The sequence below is a fragment of the Babylonia areolata genome, chromosome 10 (genome assembly GCF_041734735.1).
Source record: "Babylonia areolata isolate BAREFJ2019XMU chromosome 10, ASM4173473v1, whole genome shotgun sequence".
Classification (NCBI taxonomy): domain Eukaryota; kingdom Metazoa; phylum Mollusca; class Gastropoda; order Neogastropoda; family Buccinidae; genus Babylonia; species Babylonia areolata.
In genome coordinates, this window is record NC_134885.1 from 37,718,355 (window position 1) to 37,731,441 (window position 13,087).

The 13,087-nt window shown below is 43.8% G+C and overlaps 1 protein-coding gene across 1 annotated transcript in view; it reads left to right on the forward strand.

Moving 5' to 3' along the window:
* Positions 1 to 13,087, forward strand: part of LOC143286990 (di-N-acetylchitobiase-like) — a 43,721-nt gene that overhangs the window by 11,703 nt on the left and 18,931 nt on the right. Inside the window, exons 2-5 of the mRNA XM_076594983.1 lie at positions 3,008 to 3,158; positions 4,831 to 5,075; positions 6,611 to 6,785; positions 11,604 to 11,710. Of these exons, the coding sequence (XP_076451098.1) occupies positions 3,008 to 3,158; positions 4,831 to 5,075; positions 6,611 to 6,785; positions 11,604 to 11,710 (678 nt within the window). The remainder of the gene's footprint in view (positions 1 to 3,007; positions 3,159 to 4,830; positions 5,076 to 6,610; positions 6,786 to 11,603; positions 11,711 to 13,087) is intronic.

A 13,087-nucleotide genomic window follows, 5' to 3' on the forward strand; every position in this document is an offset into this window, starting at 1 on the left:
AACGGCTAAATGTTGCAGTGTGATTGCACGATAGCCACATCTCCTTTACCGAGGACTTAAAAAGAATTTTTTTTATTGCCCTTAAAGATTTTTTGAATGCCAAAGATACACCAGAAACAGCGTTCTCACTGCAAATACCGCAATCGATTTATCGCCCTTTAAAAAAGTATGTTTAAATATTAAATTTTAGAACGTCAGTTAAGGAGCCACGATAGTGTAATGGGTAAGACAGTTTCTTCTCACCTGAATACGCGGGGTTCGAATCTGGTTAGGACTTTTCTTTTTTTTTTCTTTTTTTTTTTTAACCTGAAGCTTTATAATAACAAATACAGAACACATTTTAACGATTAGAATTTTTTTTAAGTGTATCACCAGTGAGTCTTGAAGGCCTTGCCTCTCTTGTTTTGTATTTTTTCCTGTGTGCAGTTTTATTTGTTTTTCCTATTGAAGTGGATTTTTCTACAGAATTTTGCCAGGAACAACCCTTTTGTTGCCGTGGGTTCTTCTACGTGCGCTAAGTGCATGCTGCACACAGGACCTCGGTTTATTGTTTCATCCGAATGACTAGTGTCCAGACCACCACTCAAGATTTAGTGGAGGGGGAGAAAATATCGGCGGCTGAGCCGTGATTCGAACCGGCGCGCTCAGATTCTCTCGCTTCCTAGGTGGACACGTTACCTCTAGTCCATCACTCCACTTATGAAAGGAAGTGTAGTTTAAGACTTGTTTTGCTTGAAGTCCCAAACCAAAAAACCGATCTCCATAGCATCATCATCACCATCATCATCACCCTCGTTCATCATCAGCGTAGAAATTTTTTTTTTCTCAAATCCTGTGGCTTTTCATGTTCTGCTCTTGTGGTGACCTCAGTTTCAATCTCCCTCCACTTCCATACTCGGGGTGAGTTCCTATCAAAATCTTTGGTGTTGGGGAAATGTCATTGGACACTCTGGAAGGGACATTTTCTCTGTCGGCTCCATGACTAAGCGATTATTGTTGTTGGTAGGGGGCACTGTAGGGGGACGCTTTCTCGGTCTGCTCCATGATGAAGCGATACTGTCGTCAATAGGGAGAGCTCTGTAGGCGATGTCGTAATAAGTATGTTGAAACAGAACGTACACCACTGAACACTGCTAAAGTGTCCCAGTAGCAGTGCAGGGCCCCCTTTCATGCATGGCCACCTGGATACTAAACATCAGTTGTTCCCTGTGGACTGCTGGCACTGATAGGGCTGCAGATAAACCTGGGTGTGGCAGTGCATGGGGGACAAGGGATGAGTGGCGTTAGAGTGATGCCACTGAGACTTAGCAGAAGATCTGGCAGCAGAAGAAGAAGAAATGATTTAATGTGTTTAAAAGCCAACCATCCATGTACCTTAGTGAATGTGGGAGGTGCAGCCTGCAATTACAAAAGAAAGAATACAGAAAGAAAGAAACGACAGTGTTCTTAGTGTGCTGAACAGCATGATGAGAAAGGTACACACACGCACACGCACACACACACACACACACACACACACACACGTACACACACAAACACACACACACACACACACACACTGACACACACACACACACACACGCTCACACACTCACACACTCATATGCTCACATTAACACACACACTCACACACTCGCACACCCCCCCTATCCTTTGCCCTCAGTCCCTGTAATTTGTTACATAAGATCAGCGGGTTTGACAGGTGGAGGTGGGCCCACATCATCCATAGGGTATGTTGTGGCCCCCAAGGCATACTGGGGGGGGAAGTGAACCGTGTACAGGTGGAGAACACAGTCACTAAAATGTGCGTCATTATCTAAGTCAGTTTGACAGATGGAAGTGGGTCCATGTCATCCATAGGGTATGTTGTGGCCCCCAAGGCATATGGAGGGGGGGGGGGGAGTGAACCGTGTACAGGTGGAGAACACAGTCACTAAAATGTGCGTCATTATCTAAGTCAGTTTGACAGATGGAAGTGGGTCCACGTCATCCACAGATTTTGTGTGGCCCCAAGTCAAGCTATGGTTCAGGAGAATTTGTATTTTATTGACTGCTGATGTTTATCCCTCTACACTTTTTCTGCTCACAAACCGTGCAGGCTGCAAGACAATTGCTACTATTACTGGTTGATAGTTACCACTTTTGCTACTACTACTGCTACTGCTGCTGCTACCTGCTACTTTGACTTCTAATTAGTCTACTGTTTCTGTTTGATGTAGCGCCAGGTTTTTAAGTATTTAATAGTGGAAGACAGCTGGAAAGAGAAAATAAAGCTTAGACGCAGAAGAAGAAGAAAGTCTCGGACCATATCAAATCAAATTGAATCAAATATTTTATCTTTTATCTGCTTGCGTATTCACATGGAGGGGGTTCAGGCATCAGCAGGTCTACACATCTGTTGACCTGGGAGATTTGAAAAAAAAAAAAAAAAAAATCTGCACCCCTAAACCACCTGGCTCAATGACCAGGATTTGAACCCAGGACCCTCTGATGGAAAATCTGACACCTTAGGCTTAACCACTTGGCTGTTTTGACTGTCAATGGACATTCATGATAATTATATTGTATTTTTTTCTATTTTGCATCAAGGATGTGTGAGTTGCCCATTGTTAATTTTCTTGTTTTGTTTGTGCAGTATTACACAAAATCTTATACATGCAAGTATGGTGGTGGTCACAAATTAAAAAAAAAAAAAAAATCTGTCTGGTGAAAAATTGACAGCATGATCAATGTCATAGACACGTCCTAGGTTCATGAACATGACTACTAGTGTCTGATTTTAAAAATTATTTTTACCAGCTTTGTTTCTGTTTAGATTCTGAAGGATCTATATTGACAGAGTTGATACAGCTCTGTGCGGTCAGTCGAGCCGTCATGTAACAATGATGATAATGATGGACATTTATTTTCCCCCACCCCCCTTGCAGGTGATTGTGATATGATGATAATGACAGTCATTTATTCTCACCCCCACCCCTCCTGACCCCCTCCCTCCCCCCTCTTGCAGGTGATTGTGATTACGAATGGAACATCGGACATCAAGGCGTGGAAGTGGGAGACGATCACGATGGTGGTGTCGGCCTACTTCTCCAGCACCCGAACCACAGGGCTCACAGCCTGCTACACGCACTCCATGGGCAGACGCTACGGCTTGAGGGGTGAGTGGAGAAAGTATATCACCACTTTTTTCTTTAGGGTAACATCTTCATTGTTAAGTGTTACGAGACGTGTGGGGATGGTAGTATGTGTATGTGTGCACGTGGGGTTTGGGGAACGGGTGATGGAAAGAGCTGGTGGGATGACTGAGACAGGGAAGGAGACCTAAAAAGTGTCAGAGGTTGACAGGAAGAGCTGCCAAAGATTGGACTGACTTGAGAGCCAGGTGTAACTATCTCATTATCTGTATCGCCGCCTGCGCAGCAACAGGGGTGCATGTATGCACGCTTGCTCGCTTGCATATGCACAGACCTGCATGCACAAATTTACATGCATCAGCATGTTTGTGCTTCCTCACAAAAACAGGCACAGTCACGCACATTCGTGCATGCATGCACACACACTTGTGTGAACACATGCGTGCATTCACACAATCACACACACATGCACACGTGCGCGCACACACATACACACACGCGCGCTCACGCACACACAAGCACGCATGCATGCAGGTATGCACACACACACACACACACACACACACACACACACACACACACACACACACACACACACACACACACTGTTTTTCAAACACACTAACACACACAAATGAACAAACACATATGTAGGTCTCAGCTCTTTTAAGTCTGACCTGAAAACATACCTCTTTCCAAAAACAGTTCTGTGCCACCTCCTCCTCCCCAATTCCTGTCCACAGTTTCTTTCTATTTACTTCTATATTTTGTATTGATAACTTCCATCTTTCATCCCTACTGCATCAGACCAATGCATGCATGTGAACGACTGGTGTGAAAGCTCTTTGACTTGCACAAGATTTAGAGCTATATGAATACGCTTATCAGTATAATTGTGACCTCAAGAAGAGTGCTGCCACCTAAACGGCAGTGTAGAAAGTTAGGATACAGTACACATAAAAGTGCGTTCAGATATAGATCTGATTGAGCGAACATGGGGGTTGTAGTTAAACGAATGCAGAAGTAGCCTCACTTAAGTTCAGCTTCCCAAGATTGAAAACGGTCCCTCTGCTTTGTGTGTGTGTGTGTGTGTGTGTGCATGTGTGCATTCATGTGTGTGCATGCGCATATGTATTCACACATGCATGTGTGCACCACCCATGGCATTCTTCAGATAATCTTCTTATCAGAAAGTCCTCAGCATTATGTTCACATCAGAAAATGTACATGTTCCTTCCACATCAGTCTTTTTATTTCTTTGTGTTAAAAGCGGACTGCTTGAGTTTGGTGAAACTCTCAAGTCCCCTCCTGACCTGTTTGGTTTCCTTTTGTGTAGTGTGTGTCCGTCCTTTTTTGAAGAAGTGTGTTTATTGTTTTTTGTACCTGTTTCATTGTGCATGCATGCTTGTGCTAATGTGCAGACACACTTGCACCTGCACACACACTTGCACGCATGCACACACACACGCACACACACACACATGTGTGTGTGTAGGTTATTTCTTTTTCTTGATTTATTATTAATTCATTTTTTTCTCCATTCGATCATGACACAATTCTTTTTCTCTCCCCCCTCCCCACACCCCACACATGTGCAGATTATTCCTTTTTCTTGATTTATTACTTTTCTTTTTTTCTCCATTAAATCATAACACAGTTCTTTTTTTCTCCCCCCCCCCCCACCCCCCATTTTCAGAGCTTGTGCCAGATGACCTACAGAGGCTGGTCAGCGACACGGATGGGGTGAAATCCAACTTTACGAACATGATTTTGACCTACCAGAGTCTCTTCATGGCGGACCACATTGTGTATGACCTGCTGGGTTTCTTTGCCAACCTGGAGGGCGCCGACCCCAGCGTCAACAAGTCTGTGGTTCTGTGCAAGATGGGGGAAGTTCTGTCGAATGCCATGGAGGAAGTCCGGAAACGGCACAACAGAGAGGTCAGTTCTGGCGGTTGTTTGAGGAGATTGTGGAGGCTGTCTGATGATATATGGTGCTAGGTGGTAGAATGGTTATGAAGAGGTGGCAGAATGATAAAGAAGCTTATTTGCCAGTGTCGATGATCTGGTGGAGGTGGCAGCATGGTTAAGAGGTGGCAGAATGATAGACGCTTATCTGCGAATACAGTGTTGATCAGATGGTGGATGTGGCAGAATGGTTAAGGGGTGGGCTAGGATCCTGGTCTGCCCTTTCTCCCACGTTTGACTGGAAGATCAAACTGAGCATCTAGCCATTCGGATGAGATGGTAAACTGAGGTCCCATGTGCAGCATGCACATGGCACACTGAAAAAGATCCCATGGCAACATCAGTGTTGTTGTCCTCAGGCAAAATTCTGTAGACAAAATCCACTTTTAGTGATAGACAAGTATGTATCACATATGCATGCACTGAAAGCCTGACTAGTGTTGGGTTGTACTGCTGGTCAGGCATCTGTCTAGCAGATGTGGTGTAGCGTATATGGATTAGTCTGAATTCAGGAATGTCTGTTTGAGAATCTTTATGAGGCTGTGGTTGGTATTGTCTTGTGCAGCATAAAATTCAGTGTAACCATAATGGGTTTGTGTGTTTGTTGTTTAACAGTATGAAAGAAATGATTGGTCACAGTAGTATATTTGAGTGAAATGGTTTTGTTTTGCATTACCTGAAAAATGTGGAGCTGTTGTAGTGAGTCCTTTGCACATGTTGAAAACTCACTGGGGCCCTGCAAATGCTTTTGCATTACCAGAGACTCAGGCTTTGACCCACAACTAACAGACATGGAGGAATCTGGTGAACAGTTACTCTGTGTGTCACCCCAGTGACACTTCACAGAGTTGAGGGATAATGAGCAGCAGAAAAAAGAAGAAAGACCTGACAGATTCGGTGGTCGTGGGTGCAGCGGTCAAATAGTTAGAGCACTGGATTCTTGCCCAAGTTTCCTGAGTCCGATCCCTGTTACACCAGGTGGGTTAAGGGTGGAAATTTGTCCAATCTCCCAGGTCAGCATATGTGCAGACTTGCTAGCGTCTGAATCCCCTTGTGTGTATACACATGCAGAAGATCAAGTACACACGTTAAAGATCCTGTAATCCATATCAGTATTCGGTGGGTTATGGAAACAAGAACATACCCAGCATGTACAACCCCCAAAATGGAGTTTGGCTGCATGCATGGTGAATTTACAAAACGGTGATACATGTAAAATGCTGCCTGTCTGTTTGAGAGTGTGTATGTGCATGACTGAAACCTGACTGACTGACACTGGAAGCAAGTGATGAGCACCCAGTGGCAGCTGTCAGTTGAGCTGGCTCAACCCAGGTAGGCAGCCTATTGCGCAAACGACTCCCTGTTTGTAAAGCACCTAGAGCTTGGTCTCTGACCAATGGTAGGCACTGTATGAGTATCTGTATCATCATCATCATCATCACATCACTGCATTTTTAAACCACACAAGATCAGGAAACATTTTTCACACCTGCTTTTGACTGTTCCAGACGTACTGCATCGTGCCGTGGGAGCCGCCATGCAAGTCGGACTGTGGGGACGTGAGGGCACTGCTGTCTGAGTGTGACTTTCTGCTGATGAGTCCTGACAGCTACATCCCTGTGGCCCCTGCTGACAAGGACTGTCTGGCCCAGGCCACCGTCCCCATCACCCAGTTTCTGTACGGTGAGTCACATATGTGTTCATGTCGGTGTTCCTGTCTCGAGTGGATGAAAAGGTAGCCCTTGTATGGTGAGTAACACACATGTTTGTGTAGGTTTTTCTGTCTTGAGTGGATGAAATTGTAGTTCTTGTACGGTGAGTCACATACATGTTCATGTCGGTGTTCCTGTCTCGAGTGGATGAAAAGGTAGCCCTTGTATGGTGAGTAACACATGTATTTGTGTAGGTTTTTCTGTCTTGAGTGGATGAAATTGTAGTTCTTGTACGGTGAGTCACGTACATGTTCATGTAGGTGTTCCTGTCTCGAGTGGACGAAAAGGTAGCCCTGGTATGGTGAGTAACGCATGTGTTTGTGTAGGTTTTTCTGTCTTGAGTGGATGAAATTGTAGTTCTTGTACGGTGAGTCACGTACATGTTCATGTAGGTGTTCCTGTCTCGAGTGGACGAAAAGGTAGCCCTTGTATGGTGAGTAACACATGTGTTTGTGTAGGTTTTTCTGTCTTGAGTGGATGAAATTGTAGTTCTTGTACGGTGAGTCACGTACATGTTCATGTAGGTGTTCCTGTCTCGAGTGGATGAAAAGGTAGCCCTTGTATGGTGAGTAACACATGTGTTTGTGTAGGTTTTTCTGTCTTGAGTGGATGAAATTGTAGTTCTTGTACGGTGAGTCACGTACATGTTCATGTAGGTGTTCTTGTCTCGAGTGGACGAAAAGGTAGCCCTGGTATGGTGAGTAACACACGTGTTTGTGTAGGTTTTTCTGTCTTGAGTGGATGAAATTGTAGTTCTTGTATGGTGAGTCACGTACATGTTCATGTAGGTGTTCTTGTCTCGAGTAGACGAAAAGGTAGCACTTGTATGGTGAGTAACACACGTGTTTGTGTAGGTTTTTCTGTCTTGAGTGGATGAAATTGTAGTTCTTGTACAGTGAGTCACATACATGTTCATGTAGGTGTTCCTGTCTCAAGTGGACGAAAAGGTAGCCCTTGTATGGTGAGTAACACACGTGTTTGTGTAGGTTTTTGTGTCTTGAGTGGATGAAATTGTAGTTCTTGTACGGTGAGTCACGTACATGTTCATATAGGTGTTCCTGTCTCGAGTGGACGAAAAGGTATCCCTTGTATGGTGAGTAACACATGTGTTTGTGTAGGTTTTTCTGTCTTGAGTGGATGAAATTGTAGTTCTTGTACGGTGAGTCACGTACATGTTCATATAGGTGTTCCTGTCTCGAGTGGACGAAAAGGTATCCCTTGTATGGTGAGTAACACATGTGTTTGTGTAGGTTTTTCTGTCTTGAGTGGATGAAATTGTAGTTCTTGTACGGTGAGTCACGTACATGTTCATATAGGTGTTCCTGTCTCGAGTGGACAAAAAGGTAGCCCTTGTATGGTGAGTAACACATGTGTTTGTGTAGGTTTTTCTGTCTTGAGTGGATGAAATTGTAGTTCTTGTACGGTGAGTCACGTACATGTTCATGTAGGTGTTCCTGTCTCGAGTGGACGAAAAGGTAGCCCTTGTATGGTGAGTAACACACGTGTTTGTGTAGGTTTTTCTGTCTTGAGTGGATGAAATTGTAGTTCTTGTACGGTGAGTCACGTACATGTTCATGTAGGTGTTCCTGTCTCGAGTGGACAAAAAGGTAGCCCTGGTATAGTGAGTAACGCATGTGTTTGTGTAGGTTTTTCTGTCTTGAGTGGATGAAATTGTAGTTCTTGTACGGTGAGTCACGTACATGTTCATGTAGGTGTTCCTGTCTCGAGTGGACGAAAAGGTAGCCCTTGTATGGTGAGTAACACACGTGTTTGTGTAGGTTTTTCTGTCTTGAGTGGATGAAATTGTAGTTCTTGTATGGTGAGTCACGTACATGTTCATGTAGGTGTTCTTGTCTCGAGTAGATGAAAAGGTAGCACTTGTATGGTGAGTAACACACGTGTTTGTGTAGGTTTTTCTGTCTTGAGTGGATGAAATTGTAGTTCTTGTACAGTGAGTCACATACATGTTCATGTAGGTGTTCCTGTCTCAAGTGGACGAAAAGGTAGCCCTTGTATGGTGAGTAACACACGTGTTTGTGTAGGTTTTTGTGTCTTGAGTGGATGAAATTGTAGTTCTTGTACGGTGAGTCACGTACATGTTCATATAGGTGTTCCTGTCTCGAGTGGACGAAAAGGTATCCCTTGTATGGTGAGTAACACATGTGTTTGTGTAGGTTTTTCTGTCTTGAGTGGATGAAATTGTAGTTCTTGTACGGTGAGTCACGTACATGTTCATATAGGTGTTCCTGTCTCGAGTGGACGAAAAGGTATCCCTTGTATGGTGAGTAACACATGTGTTTGTGTAGGTTTTTCTGTCTTGAGTGGATGAAATTGTAGTTCTTGTACGGTGAGTCACGTACATGTTCATATAGGTGTTCCTGTCTCGAGTGGACAAAAAGGTAGCCCTTGTATGGTGAGTAACACATGTGTTTGTGTAGGTTTTTCTGTCTTGAGTGGATGAAATTGTAGTTCTTGTACGGTGAGTCACGTACATGTTCATGTAGGTGTTCCTGTCTCGAGTGGACGAAAAGGTAGCCCTTGTATGGTGAGTAACACACGTGTTTGTGTAGGTTTTTCTGTCTTGAGTGGATGAAATTGTAGTTCTTGTACGGTGAGTCACGTACATGTTCATGTAGGTGTTCCTGTCTCGAGTGGACAAAAAGGTAGCCCTGGTATAGTGAGTAACGCATGTGTTTGTGTAGGTTTTTCTGTCTTGAGTGGATGAAATTGTAGTTCTTGTACGGTGAGTCACGTACATGTTCATGTAGGTGTTCCTGTCTCGAGTGGACGAAAAGGTAGCCCTTGTATGGTGAGTAACACACGTGTTTGTGTAGGTTTTTCTGTCTTGAGTGGATGAAATTGTAGTTCTTGTATGGTGAGTCACGTACATGTTCATGTAGGTGTTCTTGTCTCGAGTAGATGAAAAGGTAGCACTTGTATGGTGAGTAACACACGTGTTTGTGTAGGTTTTTCTGTCTTGAGTGGATGAAATTGTAGTTCTTGTACAGTGAGTCACATACATGTTCATGTAGGTGTTCCTGTCTCAAGTGGACGAAAAGGTAGCCCTTGTATGGTGAGTAACACACGTGTTTGTGTAGGTTTTTGTGTCTTGAGTGGATGAAATTGTAGTTCTTGTACGGTGAGTCACGTACATGTTCATATAGGTGTTCCTGTCTCGAGTGGACGAAAAGGTATCCCTTGTATGGTGAGTAACACATGTGTTTGTGTAGGTTTTTCTGTCTTGAGTGGATGAAATTGTAGTTCTTGTACGGTGAGTCACGTACATGTTCATATAGGTGTTCCTGTCTCGAGTGGACGAAAAGGTATCCCTTGTATGGTGAGTAACACATGTGTTTGTGTAGGTTTTTCTGTCTTGAGTGGATGAAATTGTAGTTCTTGTACGGTGAGTCACGTACATGTTCATGTAGGTGTTCCTGTCTCGAGTGGACGAAAAGTTAGCCCTTGTATGGTGAGTAACACACGTGTTTGTGTAGGTTTTTCTGTCTTGAGTGGATGAAATTGTAGTTCTTGTACGGTGAGTCACATACATGTTCATGTAGGTGTTCCTGTCTTGAGTGGACGAAAAGTTAGCCCTTGTATGGTAAGTAACACACGTGTTTGTGTAGGTTTTTCTGTCTTGAGTGAATGAAATTGTAGTTCTTGTATGGTGAGTCACTTATGTGTATATATAGGTATTTCCGTCTTCATTGGATGAAAACATGGTTCTTGTATGATGAGTCAGATATATGTATATTTAGGTATTACTGTCTCAGTTGGATGAAAATGTTGTTCTTGTACGATGAGTCACATACGTGTACATGTAGGTATTTCTGTCTCAAGTTGAATGAAAACGTAGTTCTTGTATGGTGAGTCACATATGTGTATATACATATATAGGTGTTTCTATCTCGATTGGATGAAAATATAGTTCTTGTCCAGTGAGTGACATATGTGTATTTGTAGGTATTTCTGTCTCAGTTGGAGGAAAACGTAGTTCTTTTACGGTGAGTCACTTATGTGTATATTTAGGTATTTCTGTCTCAGTGTGATGAAAAGTTATTTTTACCTATTTTGGAATGTTCTTAGTGTGAATCTTTTCATTTCTTTCCTAAAAGATACGGACAATACTTGAGTAGAATTTTTATGATGTGAATTGACAGATCAGTATTTTTGAATGAGCAAAACATTTCATGAATTCCTCTTTGAGAAAGGTCAGTGTTCAGAAACCTGGTCTTTTTTTCCCCCCTTTTTTTTTCTGGGTTCATGGATTGTAACTCTCAAGTTCATCTGCTTGAATGAATGTGCTTTTACCCCACCATGCAGGCAGCCATGCATTTTCAGGGAAGTGCATGCTGAGTATGGTCCTGTTTCCTCAACACTGACAGGGATTACGGGATGTTTAACGTGCGTGTTGCACACAGAGGAGATTAAGGCACTAGCAGGTCTGCAGTCATGTTGACCTGGGACATTGGAAAAATCTCCACCCTTAATTCACCAGGCAGGTACTCGCATGTACATTCTTGATTAACTTACTCCGCTTTAACTCATTGGATGAAAACGTAGTCCTTGTACAGTGAGTCACATACGTTTACATGTGTACACTTTATTTTAGTGTTTGCACATGTCGAACAATAAACTCTGTGTGTATGTTCAATAAACCATTCTTGAGTCTTATAGCAGGATCGAACCCAGGACCTTAGGAATGGAAGTCCAGTGCCATAACCGAGCCATTTGACTATTGCGCCTATCAGAAGGAAACCTGTTGTGACTGTGATTGCCTTGTTTTCAGGTATTGATCGCTACATTTCGCTGAAGACGTCGTCCAGAGGCCCTGCCTCCATTGTAGCTGGGATTCCCTGGCACGGCTATGTGTACAAGTGTGACCATACCATCTCTGTAAGATTCGTTTCTTTTTCTTTCTTTCTTTTTTTTTTTTTTTTTGGCTGCCTCTAGGATAGGTGTTAAATCAGAATCCATATCATCATCATCATCACAGTCATTTGCACCGTTGCAGTGGCATTTGCACAACAGGCTGCCTACCAGGGTAGAGCCGACTGCCATTGGACGCTCATCATTTGTTTCCTGTGTCATTCAATCAGATTTCAGGCACACACACATACACACTCAGACAGACATGTAACATTTTATGTGTATGACCATTTAGTTTATTTACCTCACCATGTAGGCAGCCATACTCGGTTTCAGGGATGAGCATGCTGGGAATGTTCTTGTTTCCATAACCCACTGAACACTGACATGAATTACAGGATCTTTTAGCATGCATATTTGATCTTCTGTGTGCGTATACACAAGAAGGGGGTTCAGGCACAAGCAGGTCTGCACATATGTTGACCTGTGAGATTGGATAAATCTGCATCATCACCCATCAGGCGCCGTTACTGATTTGGGGATCCTCAGATTGAAAGTCCAATGCTTTAAACACTGGGCTGTTGTGCCTGTCACTTGGCTACTGCGCCTGCCTACGTGCTGAAGAACATCCTGTATTGCGAGCTGGCCACTGGCCACTGCACAGTGCTGTGCTGCAGGCACGACCTGAAACTCATAGGCATCGACACAAGACAGCTGGGAACTGCTTGCTGAGGACCACAGCAGCTGGTGCCATGTGGTACCAGAAGGATTCAAGACAGGCGAGGAGAAACGCTACCACCAGCTGGAGGACGGTAGACAGCACAGGCAGCAGAGACAGCAAACCCTGGGTCTTGATCCACACTCCTGAGTGTGCAATAGCCGAGTGGTTAACTCTCTCCGGACTCCCAGTCCTCTCTCCTCTCCCTCACAGAGACCCCTCGGATGTTCTGTGGGTGTCTGAATGACGCAGCCTTTAGCCTCCATCGTTGGAAATGTGATATTCTTTGTCTAAACCCACCTCTCCAATATATGAGCCTGCCGCTTGTAATATTTTGATGATGTTGATTGCAGGGAAACTCTGTCATCGTCACCTCTTTCGTCATTCGTGTGGAGAGAGTTATAGCGTTGGACTTTCAATCTGAGGGTCCCAGGTTAGAATCTAGGTAGTGGGGCCTGGTGGGTCAAGAGTGGAGATTTTTCTGATCCCTCAGGTCAACATGTGTGCAGACCTGCTTGTGCCTGAACCCCCCTTCATGAGTTTACGCATACAGAATATCAAATGCGCATGTTAAAGATCTTGTAATCCATGTCAGTGTTTGGTGGGTTATGGAAAAGAGAACATGCCCAGCATGCATAGCTCTGAAAAAGGAGTATGGCTGCCTACATGGCGGGATGAATAAACAA